The following is a 17984-nucleotide window of genomic DNA, read 5'->3' on the forward strand; positions in this document are numbered from 1 at the left end:
AACTAACATTTAAAACTTACAGCCAGTGAGTGAGAGCAGAGCTTGACCCTGCATAACTTCCTCTCCGAATACAAATCCAATAAAACCATAATATGTTAAGTGGGTCATTTCCATGCAGTCCATCAAAACTGAGATAAGAAGAGAGTATGTTGATGAAGCAGTGCTGCCCAAAGTAATAACACTTATTCAGTCAGATCCTAGAGTGGTTTTAATGCAGCATTAAAAAAAAAAGTATTTGGGGAAATGTGGAGCTGCCTTGCCCCCTGAGCTGTACTAACTGCAACACAGCAGAAACTTCCTACATCAGCTTATCAGCACAATAGCAATTGGTTTAAACAATTACTGGAGATATCCCCTTTATCTTTTCCTCCGCAGTTTCTTCTCATCATCCTTGTTTCATTGTTTTCACTCTTTTCTCCAACAATACAACAAGGGATTTCTTGAATAGACAAAAGCCAGAAAGCACTGTGACCAGAACAGATACCTTACACATTCAAAATTGAACCAAGAGAGATACAACCTCTGAGTGCACACTTAAATATAGATGTACAGGTCTTCTTTTGAAGATAAAAGCACTGCAGCCTTACAGTAAAAGAAATGGCAGACAAACATATAAAGCAAAAACACCGCAAAGTTTCTTTTTTTTTTTTTAAACTACAAAGTCTCACAGCCTTGCTTTGGATGAACTTTTCTTTCCTTCTTTCCAACTATTTTGTGGAGAAGGACACATGATCTGTCTATGACAGCTAGAGACAAGGCTCAGCAAGTTAGCAAATAGCACATAAGCAGCTATAACCATGTCTCATTTATACTCAGTATTTAAATATGCAAACATTAAAAAAAAAGGATGGAAATGAAGGATAATTCCTATTCACTAGAACAATTAAGTTCTGGAAGAGCCTTCCAAGCATTTCTGACAAAAACATAAACAAATGGAAAACAAACAAACAAACAAACAAAAAAACCACCTGCTTTTTACACATTGCTTAAAAAAAGAAAATGCATTAAGGGAAGTTGTAACACAATGAAAAGTGCAACAATGGGAGCAGAACAACAAGATCTCAGGCTGTAGTACATGAAGACCAGCTCAAACGCAACAGTCATGAGCACAGAAACAAAGGAAAGAAGCTGCTTGTTCTCAGAAGGCCTCAGGTACACAGGGATCTCCACAGAGATAGCCCTGCTTCCACTGCCAGCCCTTAAATGAGGTCTGGGAAGGGGTGAATCCTGATTCCATAACTTCCAGTCACTCAGGTGCATTGCATGCACCTGAACACGCCTGGATTGACCCTGCCTGACCACCAGGTGCTCAATCATTGTTCCAGGCTGTGACTTTGCATTCCCATTACAGAAGCTTATGGTATAGTGTTCAAGAAATGTTTGTACTAACGTTGTACTAAAGGACATGGTTTAATGGGGAAATATTGGTGGTAGGTGAATTGTTGGACAGGATGATCTTGGAGGTTGTTTCCAGTCTCGGTGGTCCTATGATTCTATGCATGCAATAACAGAAAGATGCTGGATTTACTGACTGACACATCACATCTAATTCTTTGCTTCTATGAAATCATTTTCTGCTTTACTCAAAAAAAAAAAAAAAAGGAAAAGAAAGAAAAGAAAAAGAAAAAAGAAAAAAAAATGCAGCCTTATTACTACTGAAAAAAATCATGATTAGTCCAAAAATAGGAGCCAGTTAAAGTAAGAGAGGAGATTATAAGAGCTGAAAGAGTAACTGAAAGAGTAATGCAGGGACATGCAATTTAGTTACTGGCAGTGCAGTTATAGTAATTATGCAAATCACTACACTTTGATGGGTTGACAACCACTACAAACCAGAATATCTTGATTTTTTTTGTAATCGCATATTTGAGTAATAGTAACAGAAGAAATTATATAAATTGTTTCCTTAAACAAAATAGCTGGAAAAAAATTATATGAGAGTATCTCAGCAATAGAGTTTCATGACTAATATTCTGTTTGAGTGAAAATGAAGTTTCAGATTGTTTTGTTTTTCTGTTTTGTTTTGTTTTGTCAAAATCTGTGTTGATTTTGGCTGGCAGTTGTTTTTGCACATGATTGGAATTTATTATCAGTTTTTTCCACAATCGTTGTCTTAGTCTTTTTGAAAGTACACTTTTGGCAAATTAGCCTTTCTCAGAATTATGTACTGAATAACTATTACATCCCTGCTGCCTGAGATTAGTGTCAGGCAGGTATCCTGATCATTAATTTTCATGTGTAAGCTTTGAGTCTAGTTAATTTTTTTCTTACATTCGTTGTTACACTTTTTCGGATCAGTGTCAGTCTAAAATACCACAACCATCTACATTTTTGATGTTTTCAAGTCGGTAAGATAGCTAGATTTCATTGGAAATGCAGTGCTGGAACAAATAGGAGTTTTTCCTTTTATTCCCAGTAAAAAAAGAGAAATCTATTCAGGATGAAGATTACATAAAATCTGAAGGTAGCCAAATGAAGTTCAAGACAGAGAGAGCAGCAGTGGTAATACTGTTGCATGCAATGACTATTTTTAATACTGTAAGGCAATTGATAAAAATATATCACTGCAGCCTAATGCATATATAACTTAACAGCTAATTCTTCCTTTACATTTGTCTGCTTTGGGCCATCTTTTAATAACAGTTAACTCTGTTTTACTAATTTAAATGGACACTGAAGAACTGAAAGAACTTTAGTTCTTTCCATTACAGCAACAAGGGGTTTTGATTCTCATAATTGCTTAGATGTTTAGAATCTCGTAATTCTTTTGAAAGTATAAGACACTAGTTAAAAGATCGTAAGCAAAGGAGAGTTCCAGGAAGAATGAGTACTTCTGAATTTCACTTCAGAAAACATCTCAGAGTATTTATCATCCAATTAGTAAATCAAATCAAGGGGTTTGTGATAATGGAGAAAATGGTGCACTTTCATTTATTTTCAGCTGTCTTCTGGTAAAAACCCAGTGGTGGGTAATCTACTGGAATGGATATAAGAAGATCATACTTAATTCCATTCCATTTATTTTCTTTCCCTATTTTTTGATGAGACAGACTTGCTAGTGGTTAGGATTGGAGTCTGGATCCCTTTTGCTTAAGTCCATATACTAAGCAGTTCTTCAGCTGTCTGCTATAATCTCAGCTGAGGAGACGAATGCTGGCAACAGTGCTAAATATATCACCAGTTGCTCTCTGCTACCAGGCAGAGAGAATTCTATGGCTAAGCAGCTATTTTTATGCAAGGACATTATTAAATGATATTTTGGGGTTTTATTGCACACTATTTTCTACCTATAAAATTTAATATTATGACAAGTCAAGTCAATGCAGATAAACTCAACAAGGTGCAAGCAATGAATTCTGACCAGTTGTGTAAGCATATTCTACAGATACATCCCTTTCCTCCTCTTCTCAGGACAGGACACTCCTGGGAACTCCTTTGTTCTTTGTGGAAGTCTTGCGCCTACTGGGTCAGAAGGAGACAATGCTCAAATTTTCCCAAAAATGATGTGCTAAATTGTCAGAACTTAAAAAAATGAGAAGGAAAAAAAGAGAAGAACATAATCTTAATTAAATTAATATCCACACCTCTAAGCAAGAAAGTGCATAGAAATAATTTCACAGCAGAAAAACAAACAAACAAAAAATCCATTTAATTTATCTATTCTTCTGTCAGCTTTGATGCTTTACTTCTATTCTTACAACTTTCTTCCAGGAGCAGTGGCATTACATTTATCTTGCTACCTGCTGATATAAGACAGTTACTTTTCTTTGTGCTACCCAGTGCTCTTAGTAGGACTTAAATAGAACTTACTTTTTATTTAGGCATGACTTTTATACATGTTATTGCAAGAAGAGTATTTTACTCCTTCAGTAAGCCCAGTAAAGGAGAGTGATAGACTGCTCTTCTCGTGGATGCTTTTTCAAATGAGTGTCAGTATTCTCCTATATTTTATGTCATTGCTCTTATGCCACCATTGTAAGTGGTAAGTAGACTTTGCCACTGTTCCAGCTCTCTAGGCAGAATTTAAACAGACAGTTTATTTGAAATATAGTACTTTAATAGATTTGTTACTTTTGTGCTGCATTTTAAAATTGAAGTTGCATCTATTTAATAGTTTGGGATGTTATGCATCCACTCACTCTTTCAGTGAAGATATGCTAAAAGTTGAGTTTGTGTTAAGCCACTGAACAACACAGTGAGCATCTCTGGATCTGGCTTCTGTTGAAATTCTGATTTTGTTCCAACTGTTATATTATCCTACTGTCTAAAGAAATAGGTCTTAGTCATTGAAATGAAAAGGGCATGAATTTGTTTTCTTCTGGCTACAGCTATTCTGCCTAATTTTGTATCCTGAATTTAAAATCATAACCTAGGGCAATGTCCCATTGATGTTGTATCTACATGTACAGTGTAGATCTATGCTGGACTAATTTTGATTCAATGATAAATACTTTTCAGTTGCCTGGGGTGTTTTCTGTAAAGATGTGCAAGCAGTTTTTTTATGAAATGAATTTGAGACTACAAATAAAATAGGAAATACGAAATTGCAGTCATGTAACAGTACTAAATGCAATATATAGTGCTACATATAAAGAACAAATAATAATGCTACACAACATAAAATAATAAATGATACTATAGGAAGGAGAAGGCTACAGAACTAGGTTTGTTCAGCCTGGAGAAGAGGCTGAGCTGCTTTTTTGATAAATGAGTCAGCATCAGGTCACTTGAGGGCAGAGGATGGGGCTGGAGCCAGAGAGTCACAACCTGTGGCAGCTGACAAGTGAGCTCCCTCAGGAGATACTTAAGTCTCAAATACTCCTCCTTATACAAGGATTCCTCTTCCGCATGTGTTAAGGTAGCTGTAAGCCAGTTTTAAAGACCACGGTGACCTTTTCCGTAGGGAAATCACTAATTATATGCATCCTCAGTAGCATTAATGGGAACCCAAATCTTAGCTGCTCGCAAAGGTCACAGCTGTCTCTCAGTGAGGGCAATGTGGAAAATTGCCCTCATTCACTCACAGTCAGTAAAACTAACAACTAGAAGGATATGATTCATTTAGACTTCCCAAACTGCTGTATAGTATAATATGTATGCTAATGAACTGTAATTTACAATTAATGACATGCAAGAAATAGATCATTTTTCAAGTTTATGTACAGAAGCCATCAGTTGACCTAATTATTAATTGGGACAATGCCAACAATATAAATACTCTGCTTGCCAGTTAGCCTGATTATAACATAATATACACCTAATACATTGGTACATATTTTTCTTAGTTAAAAATCAACATGTTTTTTCATTTGGTGAAATGCTCTTTAGTAAGACAGAAAAAGGCCCTGTTCTGTAGGAAATAGAATGGTGAAGTGATAGCAAAGCATGGCTGGTAATTCCTCTTTGTTAAGAACTGGAGTTAAGATATAATTTGAATTGTAGCCGAAAATCTTTTTCTCTCTATGATTTAAATTATTACAATGTTGACAATTTGTAAATAATTATTGGTGTTTTTTTTTTTCCCATAACTGTTCTTACAAATTAATTATACAAGTAACAGTTATGCGTCAGCAGACAGGAGTTTGGCACTCAACAAGTTGGTCAGACCTTTCAACATAGGAGCCACATTGATCCTCCACAGAAGGAATGAGCCCTTCGATTGGGACATACAGAGAGACCTCGTTTAAAGCAATAGAAATACTTCCACTGGTTTCAGTCCATGAATTAATCAGGTTTGCAAATATGATAGGAAGTTAAATGGAACTTTAAATAATATCTATACAAATAGTGTTGTTGTTGTTTTAATTCTCCGATTAAAGAAAAACATTAAATAACCATTTACCTAACTGGCCATACCAATGTTTGGGTAAAAGATAACTATAAGGAAAGAATCTTTGATACTTCTAGTCTCCCACAGATGGTGTTAGCATCCTGCCTCGCCTATCTTACGTGTGCCTAATAAGGTAGCCTTAAACCATTTTCAAAGATTATAGATTATAGGGACCTTTCCCACTGGGAAGGCTTTAAAGATGCCACTATGGGACAACAGAACAGGAACAAAAAGAACTAACTCCTGGTATGTGTATGAACATGGAGTAAGTCTGATTAAAAAGACATTAATAACTTCCATACGCAGAAGAGCATTTCTGAAGGAGTCAGAAAGGAGCCACCTTCAGCAAGGATCACATAGCTTATGTTTACACTGTGCCCAACAGCACAGGCCCACCCAAGCAGAAATGAAACATTATTGACATACATTTTAAGTTCTAATTCAGCATGCTGCTATCAGATTTACCGTAACTATGAGTGGGAATCTATAATGAGATTATTTTTGGATACGCAGAACTTTAAGACAGATTAATTCTTCTCCTCCTCTTGTCACATTGCTTTGATTAAAAAAATTATTAAAAATGGTAACTTCTATTATGCTCCATTCATTTCCAAGTGCACTGGTGCCAGTTTAGAAATTAAACAAACCAGGGATTTCAGCCACGGGGTTTTATTTAGCTGTCCATACTATAAAGATTTGTACAGGTTCTTACATGCCACATAGAATGAAAATTGTTGGAACTTACATGATTTCCATCAGGTGCAACCGAGTTTTACATCAGTTGCAGTTAAGGGGGTCAGAAAATTTAGAAGGAAAAATCAGATATTGGGTTGCATAATAAGATGTACTACACAGAAAGGTTTCTAAAAATGTTGTTTGTGGGACTGGTATGAATCTCAGGTATTTGTTAAAAGGTAGACTGAGAATCTTGTATGTCTCTTTTAAAAATTTATAAATAAGAAGTTATTTGGGTGTAGTGTCCCTCACACCTGATTCATTTGAAGAAGGAAGAAATAATATAGATGGTCGTGAAGCTCCTGCCTATATAAGTAATTCTGATTATTCATGGGTGGTTCAACATCCAAGAATTCTGTATCAGAAGTCTTTCAGCAAGAACTTAACAGCATATATTGTGAAAGAGAGCAAAGTGCTTCTGAAGCTATTATTGTGCAATCTTTTATTTCTCATTTACATTTCAAAACATCTCCTATTTGTGTTCTGATTGCAAACATAAAAAATGCAAAAATCAAGTAAATTCAAAGAGAATTCTAAAATTGGGAAGAGCTTAAAAAACACCCCACATACATTGCCTCAAATACTCAAAGAGGTTTTCAGCTAGAGTAGGATGCAACACCATTAAATAACAAGTTTTCTTTAATGTTAACAGACCATCATCTGTCAAGTGGAGTAACCATAGAAATCTTTCATTCAGTGCTCCTTGGATATTATGGATGCCTTTCTGGTGTCCGATGGAATTGTAGCCAAAACTTTCAAGATCTGCAGAATGGATTTCACAGACTTGGGGCAGAAAGTGGGTACCAGACTACTGTCCTTAGAGCAGCAGATAACATGGTCATTCATAGTCTGAGACATGGAAGGCCATTTTACTTCTCTTTTCTTGATGAGGGCTCTACTAAGTAAGCAGAGGCTCTAAGGGACTGGCCTAGCCCCTCTCTTGCATTTATTAGGGGGAACAGCCAGGAATAAGAATCACAGAATTGCAGGGGTAAGAAGGGACCTCAAGAGATCATTGAGTCCAACCCTCTGCTGAATAAGGCTCAATAGGTTGCACAGATAGGTGTCTAGATGAATCTTGAATATCTCCAGAAAAGGAGGCTCCACAACCTCTTTGGGCAGCCTGTTCCAGTGATCCGTCACCCTTATTTTAAAGAAGTTCTTCTGTGTGTTTGTATGGAAAAGGAAGGGCTTGTTTACTTTACTGCATATGTTTACAATATTGTATTAATTCTTCCCTCACACAGCATTCATTTCTAACACAATCTGGGCTACTGGAAATGTTAATGTTGATTCTGTCCATGGAAATCTGATTCCTAGGGTGATTGATAGAGTGAGCAGTTGCATGAATTCTTCAAAAACTTTTTTCTGTTTTAAACAGATGTTTAAACTTAAAGTTGATTTCTTGCATACTTCAATGACATCTAATGAAACTTTTTCAGCAAAGCTTAACCGACACTGGTATAGAGCAAGATCATAACTGGAGTCATTAATGAACTGAAAGAAAAGTGGCTTCCAAAATAATTAAACAAATAATGGGAACCAAAACCTGTCAAGGATTGCTATATTCAAAATTCACTGTTTCTGGTGCTGGCAGTCCTTGAGCCAAACTGATGATGGGAAGAGGCTTTGAGCAGGACAGATATTGTGTGATACTACTCTGGAAAACGCCACCAGCAGTTTGGCAGCATCACACATCACCTGCCCTGCCCAACGTCTCTGCCAGAGACAGGCCACTGGGCCAGATAAATGACATTTCACAAGAATGGATGTGAATAAAAATTCTAAATTTGCTTCAACAGTTGTCAAGCATATCTTGGCTAACCCGTACGTAGGAAGTAAAATGGTATTGCAATCAATTGGAGATAAAAAATGTGAGGAGAAGGGTTTTTTTTAGTAGAAAATGTGTTGTTGAAATTTATACTTGGGCCTCTCTTATCTTGGGTGGGAAGAGTGTTCATACTTGGAAATTCATTTCTAACACAATAGGGAAATCCTTAGCAATTTCTTTTTAATGTAATTTAGGACTATCAAGAAGCTTCTAATTTGGAACAGTTTGTGACTCGCTTTCTCCTGAAGGAAACACTGAACCAGCTCCAGTCTCTCCAGGCCTCCCTGGAGTGTGCCATGGAAACCACAGAGGAGCAGACTCGGCAGGAAAGGTTGGTAGCCAGCATGGGAAGGGATCCACCACAAACCTCTCAGATACTTTTTTGTTTCATCCAGCACCCCGATGCAGGGAATAACAGGAGAAATAATAATTCTTTTTTCATTCTCCATAGGAACTCACTGATAGTTTTCCTCAAATTGACTACAAGAGGTTTCCACTCTGATCGTATGGCGGGCTGCATGTAGGAGTGAGAAAAGGCTAAGTGTGAAAGCACCTTATTGCATCCTAATCTTTGCTCCTTTGACTTCTTTTAAAATCCACTGATTATTTTATATCAAATGCAGAAAGATCAATGCAAAGTGTAGAACTCTGAAATAACCAAGGTCACTGACTGCCTCTTTGTTTGCTTCTTCTGGCTTTATGATTGTTTTTTTTGTTTGTTTGTTTGTTTTTATTCCTGGTTGCACAACATTCCCATGAAGAAGAGAAACAGCCAGGGTCTTACTTGTTACAGATTTTTGCTGCAACATGAGGCCCATAGTACTGGTTTCACACCTAAGTCTATGACCTCTATATCACTTGGGTAATCAATATCCAGGTTTACTTGAATTTAATGGCATCTCCTCATAGATGAGAGTCTGTAGGATCAAAGGCTGCAACATTTCTGAAAGGGTGCTTGGCTTTATGGACTTGTTATCCTCAGTATGTTATTATAGAGATGAAAGGAAGAGCAAACACAAGCCATTGTGTTCCATGGGCTAAGATCTCAACACTTCTTTATGTTGTAAAATGTGTTGCTTTTTCATACTGTCATTTCTTAATTGCTTTGCTGTTGGTTCTGAGATTCCTGAAGTACATGAGTATCATGCTGGTGTTTTGTTCCACAGCTTTACCACAGGAATCACACAGGTTTTAAAAGGTGTACAGAGCAGGCACAGCATATAAACCCCTCTATTTGCACATACATCTTTCTAGGCTCCCCACATCATTGGTGAGAGAGAAGGAAGTCTCTAGTGGCCAGTTCAGAGCTGGAGGTTAATTTGGGTGCTCTAAGCTATCCTCTGCATTATTTATTTGCATTAGTTGACATGCCTTGCAGGACAGCATCTCTAGCCTTCTGAGTCCTTGTAACTCAAACAACCACCTTGGATGTGTAAAATTGGGCAATACAAATATCCTTTTTGTTGCCAGATTTCTCTTCTGTGTTGACTGCCAAATGGGGCATTACAGACAGTTCTTCCTCCAGTTTTACCACTACAACTGTTCAGAAACATCCTCTTGGATAGCTGGTGTGTGCCACGGCAAAGAAAATGAGAAGGAGCTGTGAGCTGTTGAGCCAAGTATCATCTTCCTTGCTTTCTAAGGTAGCAATAGAGAAGCCAGACAAACTGAGCACAAATTACAGCTATTTTGGAGAAAATGTGATTAGTTTCTAGATGCCTCAGTCCCAGTGCAAAATCATCTTCAATTATGCTTGAATTAACACGGGGAAACTGCCTGAAGCATAACCCCACTAAGGCAATCCTAAGCTAATTTAAGTCTTTACACTGGAGAACTGCCATAATTTGGCTTTAGTGTTAAGAGATTTTATCTTGTTCATATGTGGCAGCAAGTGCTACCCAAAAATACCTCCTTAATACAGTTAAGTTTTCCTCAATGTGAACTTCATCCCTCAGTTTCAACTGCTGTATAACCCCAGTTCTGCAGAGATGGTACCACAAGATGACACTGCAAGGAGGGCTCCTCAGGCTAGGTCAGAACCATGTCACTGACAGACCTCGAGCTTTCACTCTCTTAAGAGTGCCTTTAGAGCCTATCTTAAGATAGGCTTATGCCATCTTAACCTCCTTTTTTTCCTTGTTTATGACAAGCAATGTGGTCATTAAAGTCATTAAAAACACAAGTAATTATTTGTAGCAAAATTATCTGGAAAAGAATTCAGTAGTAGCAATAGATATTTCTAATTTATTTTTTCTTAGTTTAAAGTAGCAGATATAAGGAGATGAAGGAGATGAAGACGTTTCTGAAAACAGAAAGAGGAGACATGCTCTCTCACATGCGTTACCTTATGAACTGTCCTGTGTTCCTGTGCAGACAAGGTCCAATAAAACCAGAAGTGCTCTCAGTGCAATGGCCAGGAAAACGCTCAGCTCGAAGGCTTCAAAGGAACAACAGCCTATCACCCAGTAACCCTCAGTTTAACACAGGTATGGCATTTCACAATTTAAATGTCTATAAAACACATATGCATATGTGGAGAAAAAACAAATCTTCATCTCAAAACTTTAATTTATATGTGCTAATCCTTTATTGACACAAATCAACTTTCAATTCAATATAAGAGCTACTAGCTCAAACTGTAGGGGAAAATAAGTATGTAGCCTAAGAATGGATAAAAAATAAAGATATAAATATGGGCCAAACTGGGATATTATTTTGGGTCTGTCAGTTGAGTCAGCATTTCTTAGTTAATATTTATAGCCTATAGATAAAAATGAAAAAGCGACAGCATAACTTATGCAGAAGCAGAGCTTCAGCTTATGATCTGGTTCCACCTGCAGAGGAGAGCATTCCTCTCTTCTGTTATCATCACGACTTCAAAACACCAGAGTTAATTTAGAACATAGTTTTCTTTCTGCATTGGATTTCTACTGTATCTTAAGAAGAACATTCAGATGGACAAAATTATGCTTTACATTAGTTACACCTAAATGAACACTGAAGTGATTGCAGCACAGTCTTCTTTTGAGAAGCAAAATAAGTTGCAATTGAAGTTAATGATTTTTACAAAATAGATGAATATGGTATGTTCCAGCATTTAGTAATGTTTTCTTCATTATTTATGGTTTCCAAAGGCTGGATTGAGGAAGAGAGCCAGTGGATGACCCAGATAAGCAGACTTCAGAAGCTGATTGACAGGCTGGAAAAGAAGGTGTGCATTTCTTTTCTTCTGCTTGTTCTTTTATTTCCAGCAAAGATTCCTGATCCAATCTGTCATAATCTCCCCTAGATAAGTTTATTTTGCATAAAGTTTTCTTTATGCAGAAAGTCTACTTCAAATGACCATCCTTTCTCCTCTCCGTAGTCCATGCAATTTAAGACGACATCTTCTTCTTTAAGCCCAACAAACAATTGTGAACAAGCAGATTTATTACAAGTGAAGTACTACCTGCTCAGTACTGTAAATAAAACTTGGCAGAACAGCCTGGGTTGAGTTTAAACACTGAAACACATAAGATTCTGCAAGCAGTATTTACATTTGGTTTGCAGATAACAAAGAAGACATTTAATTATATTTCTAGAGATGTAACAATATAATTATCAAAATAATTTTTAAATGGTAAGACCAAGGTACATCTGTAGTACTGCCACTCACACTTCTTTTTTTTTTATTATTATTTTTTAAACTGCTGAAAGGACTTAAAGCTTGAGCCATTTGAAGAAGAAGTTTTGGAAGAAAATGCAAGATCTGTAAGTATTTTCCAAGATAATATGTTTTGGTCTTTGATTTTCAACGCTAGGTTTTGACGCAACAATCTCAACTTGTCTCTCCTAAAAAAGAATACATTGTGAAAGAGACAACAGAACAGAACTTAAAATACCCATACAAAACTTTAATACTAACTTCTACATTGCTTTCAAAGGATACATTCAAACAAAGACCAAGCTCATGCAAGAAAGAAATAGTGTCACAGCTCCCTGGGTTCATCTGGCCCAACCCCTGATCAAACACAGACACCCAGAGCAGGGTGCCCAGGCCCATGGTCAGCCACATTATGAAGATCTTTGATGACTGCATTTTCTGATTTATTATAATAGACTTCCTTTAGTTTGAAGTACAAAAAATTCATAGGAAGATACAAATTTATTTTTTATTTTATTTTGCATTAGCACATAATGATCGTTCAACGTCAAATGTCTGTGATAGAAGAAGAAATTGAGGAATTCCGGCTTGCTCTGAAGCAGTATGTGGAGTCTGCTTCTGCTCAGAGTGGCTGTTTGCAGTAAGTACAGCATTACTGTCCGTGGGCTAATGAAGGAAAGTAATCTATTTTCTTGAATAGTCTCTAAGTAGAGATAGATAATTTATGAAGAGAGAATCAGTAGCATCCTCTTTCCTGAGTGATAATGCACATGTATTTATACAGAACTTCTCAAATACAACAGAAGTCATGAAGAGATGTCAAAAGTATACGTGTGAGCTTCCAGCAGTATCACAAAATCTCATGAATGAAATAAACACTGAGTCTTCAAAAAAAAAAAAAAACCAACCACATTTGCACTCCTGTGTGTAATCTTCCTGCCCTCCAACTCCTGCTAAGACCATAAAAACAGAGATGCTGTACCATTTTTAAAGGCTTTGTAGGTCACCATTTCACAACTTCCAGAAGCTCCTAGAGTGACAACATCTACTGGAAAACTCATCTGCCATCCATCAATTTTGCTCACCTGTTAAGTGAGCAGCTGATCAATTTGTCTTCCAGTTCTCTGCTTGGAAGCTTTGAAAATCTTTCCCTCAGTTTGTCACTGTTAAATTTTTATTCCTAATAAAGAATGTAAAGAACTGAAAAGCAAAATTTTCACTAGTGTATTTTTGCTTTGCTCTTTTCAAATGAAATAACACATTAGAGCAGGGTTAAGAATAAATTTAAATGACTCACCATTATACTGAATTTAACAGACTTGAAAAAGCTACTAATGTACACATCACAGACCACAATGAAATATTTTTATAATGTGTACACAATATGGTTCCCATATATTCAAAGGCTTCAAAGTCTGCCTGCCACGTCCCTAATTGGTGAGCCTTATTGCTATGAGATCATCACAAGTACAATGATTCTACCAGCAATATTCATAAAAACAAGAAAATTAAGCTGGAAGAACAAAGAGTCCCACTCCCCATCCCTCTGAAAAAGAACATCCAACTTCAGTGATTGCATACCTTGCAGGAGAGAGAGCTTACACCAATTCAGAATGCAACTTAGCAAACGAAGGCAAAAACTTTCTTTCCCAAGCTTAAAGGCATTTGACAGATGTGCAATGCCACCTACTGGCTGTTTTTAAGTTGAACCGTTTATGCCATTGATTTACTTTTTTTTCCCCAAAAAGTTCTTGATTGGTTTTTATATTTTAGTGTACTTTTCCATATACCGGTAAGTTCTATGAATTCATTAGCTATGTGAAATATAACCTGAGGTTAGTTTTCAAGCACATCACTAGTAAGCTCAAAGATTTTGGCTACTCGGTGAAATACATACATTTCTGTGCCATATATCTAAAAAACAATGTGTAATTTCCCCACGTGCTATGAAGCTGATACACTCAAGACAATAAACAGGATAATCCAGTGTACACAATCAGAGCTATATTATGGGACACATTTTATCCCTGATAAAATGTTAGCTGAAGCCCTAAGAACAAGTAAGCAATATCAGGAGATATTATTTTCAAAACTTATCTTCATCAGACATCAATCTGTCTTAACACTCTGATGCTATGAATCTGCTATGAAGCAGCACAAGTCATTCTATAAAATTCCTTCAGCTGTTGTAAGTGCACAACATGCTGTATGTATCAACATTTGTCTGATTTTCTGTATTAGTGATTGGCATTTCTTCAGACTCTAACCAGTGGAGGAATATGAAAAATGAGTTTCATAAATGAGACCATCGTAACTGTTATTAATATTAAAAAAATGAAAAGCCATGACAATCCTCAAAATCTCATAGATGAGCTTTTGCTATATCATTCTCAAAATTCACATATTTGCTTGACTGTGTATTGGTTTCTGTTTGTTTAAAAAAATCCTTTTATTTGGTTCATACTCAGAAAACCTGGGAAAGGATGCATATGTGAAATGGTTTTGACATGTTTGATTGAATTACTTCTGTCCTACATTTCCTAGTGTTTCCATACAGAAGCTTCCAAATGATTCCCGCTTCATTATTTATGAGTTCTGGGAGAACAGCAACATCTGGAATAGGTAAGCTATGGTTTGTTACTGGATTTGTTGTTGCTTTAATACATATATACATAAAGGTTTGGTGATTAGAGAGCAATTGTATGAGCAATTGTGTACAAGAACTGAATACAAATTAACTACTGCTAATTGATCTCCCCTTATCTCCCTTATGGGAAAGGCTGAGTAACTTGGGTTTGTTCAGCCTAGGGAAAAGAAGACTGAGAGGGGATCTGATTAATGTTTATAATTATCTAAAGGGAGGTGGGAGGCAAATGGATGATGCCAGGCTCTTCTTGGTGATGTGCAACGATAGGACAGGAAGTAATGTCTAAAACTTGAATGTAGGAAGTTCCATACAAACATGCAGAAGATCAACTTTAAGGTAAGGATGATGGATCACTGGAACACATTACCCAGAGAGGCTGTGGAGTCTCCTCCTCTGGAGATATTCAAGAACCATCTGGATGCCTACCCGTACGACCTATTGTATTGAACCTTCTTTAACAGAGGGTTGGACTCAATGATCTCTTGAGGTCCCCTCCAACTCCTGCAATTCTGTGATTCTGTGATCTCTTGCTAAATATATCACATTGCTTCAAAACAATATAATTACTGAAGACTAAAATATAATGAAGCTTATAGATAAAAACATCAGAAAAACACAGCCAGTTTGAATAGAATAGAGAGAAGGGTATAGCATTGGATGGGTAGCAGTTGATAAGAGACAAAAGAATAAAGAAACAACAGCTTCAGCATAGTTCAGTGATGCTGTTGTAGGATACTGCAGGAGCCAAGGAAGGAGAGAGGAGGTGCAGCACTCAGCAACACACCTAAGCAGCATTCACAAGGGAGCTCTGCCAAAGTCTCCCAAATGCACATCACAGCATCTCATCAAATAGATTTCCAGAATGTCTCTTTTGGTCAGACTAGCAGCTGATTTCTAGACTGTGGCAGATATGTGGCTAAAAAAAGAATGGAAACAAAAAGGTTTCCTGTAACTAATATTAAAAAACCCCAAGCACTAGGGGTTTTTTAGATCCTAAAATTTTAGTTTCTAAATCTGTAGACAGAAACAATTCTGACAGAAAATGGAGAAGTGTTAGTATCTTCCCTTTTGAACAAAGCCCCAGTTCAAAGCAGGCACATTTACTGTTAGAAAGGGTAAGGAACAACAGTAACAAAGGTCAGCACATTTGGAATAAGAACTGGTATATTGGGTCACAACCAAGAGAAGAACATCAGAGTAACAGTTAACTGTACAGGGGAAAAAAAGCTCATTTAGTATAGCATGCAAGAAATTCACAGCTTTTCTGGTCTCCTCTCCCAATATTATCACTGTCTAACTTTAGAAACACAAAATCCCTCTATGGCATGAACTGCAAAAAATTTGATGCGCTTAAAAATATGTAGTCCCTTAATATTTGTCTTACTTTTTATTTTTTACAATTATTTAGCCACCTTCAAATGAATTACAGCAAGACATTCCAAAGAAGTAATGTGGATTTCCTGGAAACTCCAGAGCTCATTACAACAATGCTAGTCCCTGGTAAACACCATTTTTTTTCACAAAGTTTTATTTGTTGCATGTGAAGAGTTCTGCTGTATTAGTGTGTTCCTTATATGAGTCCACTGCATAATGCCACCCTTTAGTCAGTTCTGCTTTTGTAAAGTATGGAGGAGGAAAGGACTCCAAATGATTTTATTTTAAGCAAAAAACAAACAAACAAACATAAAATGCATCAGCAAAAATAAACCCCACTGCTTTATTTTATGTGGTACAAAGTGTTTTGATAGCACACGCTACTTAAGAAATTATCTAGAGTATACAATACTGTCTGTAAATCATAAAATAGACTCTGTTCAAGATCTTCAGACAAACTGCCTCCTGATGAATTCAATTTAATCATATTTACATTAACTGAAGGAAGCATTTATTACTAGTAATTCAGATTTGCTAACCAGTTCTACTGTACACGCTTCCTGCTGTGTTAAAACATGGGGAAAAAGCATGGTGTTCAAAGATTACAAATTATTATTACAAACCAATAACCATACATCTTCCTTTGCAGAGAAATGTTAAAAGAGACAGTGCAGGACTCTTAATTCCCTTTATGTCTGACTACACCCTAAATTTAAAATAAGAAAGTAAAATAAAGTTACTACCTAGCCTTATACCTGAGGTCTCCTTTGAAAAGATGAGTTTTCAGACCTCATGAGCCAAACCCTTGGTTGTAAGTCAGGATTCCTGCAATACAAGGGGATTGCATTTATGAACAAAGAATCCCTTCAAGTCTTATGTCTTACTGGGAAACTGCTGGATTTAAGATAAAATTGGCTTTAGGAAACAACGCAGCATTTTCCCACACGGTCTTTGTGTCAAAGAGCTAGGTACAGCCAGGAGCGTTCCAAGGGTGGTTTATTCACAGCTAGAAAATGTACAATTAATACAGAACAAAATGGAAACATACATTGTTTATAAATGCCTCAATAGAGAAGCGTGTGAAATTGGATGCAGAGTGCATGCAGGTGTCTGCAGAGGGGAGTGCGGCCTGCAGTTGCCATGGAAACGCCGCATCTCGGCCTGCGCTCCTCAGGGTTGGGGCAAGCAGAAGTCACGTATTCACAGCATTCCATACAGCATCTGGAATTTACACATCAGACTAGATAGCTGATTTTTGTTCTTTTTTTTAAATGGGAAATGTTCCACATACATAAACTACACAATTTACATTTCTATTTGAAACACAGAAAATGTCTATAAAGTAAAAAATGGTGGCTGCAATATTACAGGTGTATTTTATGGGAGAATTTTAGACGAAGTAAATTGAAATCACTGTAAAATCAGGAAGAAAAAAAACAATCCATTCAACTAGTAAAAGATAGGCCTTACTCTACAAATTGATTAGCTCAGATGCAGCTACACCTTTTGGCACACCTGGATTAAATAAGATCTGATCTGATTCTAAATCACCATCTGAATCTGTTGTAAACATTACATACAATCTGAGCCTTTACTCAGCTGATTAGTTCAAATGAGTACAGATGTGCAGCTAAGAATGATTCGGGAAGACACGGGGTTTGAGAACTGTTATTCATTTACTATCAGTTAATAGGAACAGTAACTATTAACAACTTGCACTTCTATTGCAAGCAGACCAAGTTACTTCAGGGCATTGCATCACGGTGCCAGGTATCACTCAGTTCACCTGCATGCAATGCCTACAGTTTGCCTAAATGCAAAATTGAGGATATTGAAGTAGCTCTCAGTGAAGAAAACAGAACGTTGAAAACTACTGAATATTTGTGGCACTATAATCCATGAAATAAACCGTTATACTGACATT

The 17984-nt window shown here is 36.8% G+C and overlaps 1 protein-coding gene across 2 annotated transcripts in view; it reads left to right on the forward strand.

Moving 5' to 3' along the window:
- The window catches only part of NECAB1 (N-terminal EF-hand calcium binding protein 1), a 56589-nt gene that overhangs the window by 34748 nt on the left and 3857 nt on the right, over positions 1-17984 (forward strand). For both annotated transcript variants that reach the window (XM_085221387.1, XM_085221388.1), the window contains 7 exons: positions 8591-8727; positions 10770-10882; positions 11531-11607; positions 12093-12146; positions 12567-12679; positions 14584-14661; positions 16095-16186. In XM_085221387.1, the coding sequence (XP_085077513.1) occupies positions 8591-8727; positions 10770-10882; positions 11531-11607; positions 12093-12146; positions 12567-12679; positions 14584-14661; positions 16095-16186 (664 nt within the window). The remainder of the gene's footprint in view (positions 1-8590; positions 8728-10769; positions 10883-11530; positions 11608-12092; positions 12147-12566; positions 12680-14583; positions 14662-16094; positions 16187-17984) is intronic.

The sequence above is a fragment of the Meleagris gallopavo genome, chromosome 3 (genome assembly GCF_905368555.1).
Source record: "Meleagris gallopavo chromosome 3, MGAL_WU_HG_1.1, whole genome shotgun sequence".
NCBI lineage: Eukaryota > Metazoa > Chordata > Aves > Galliformes > Phasianidae > Meleagris > Meleagris gallopavo.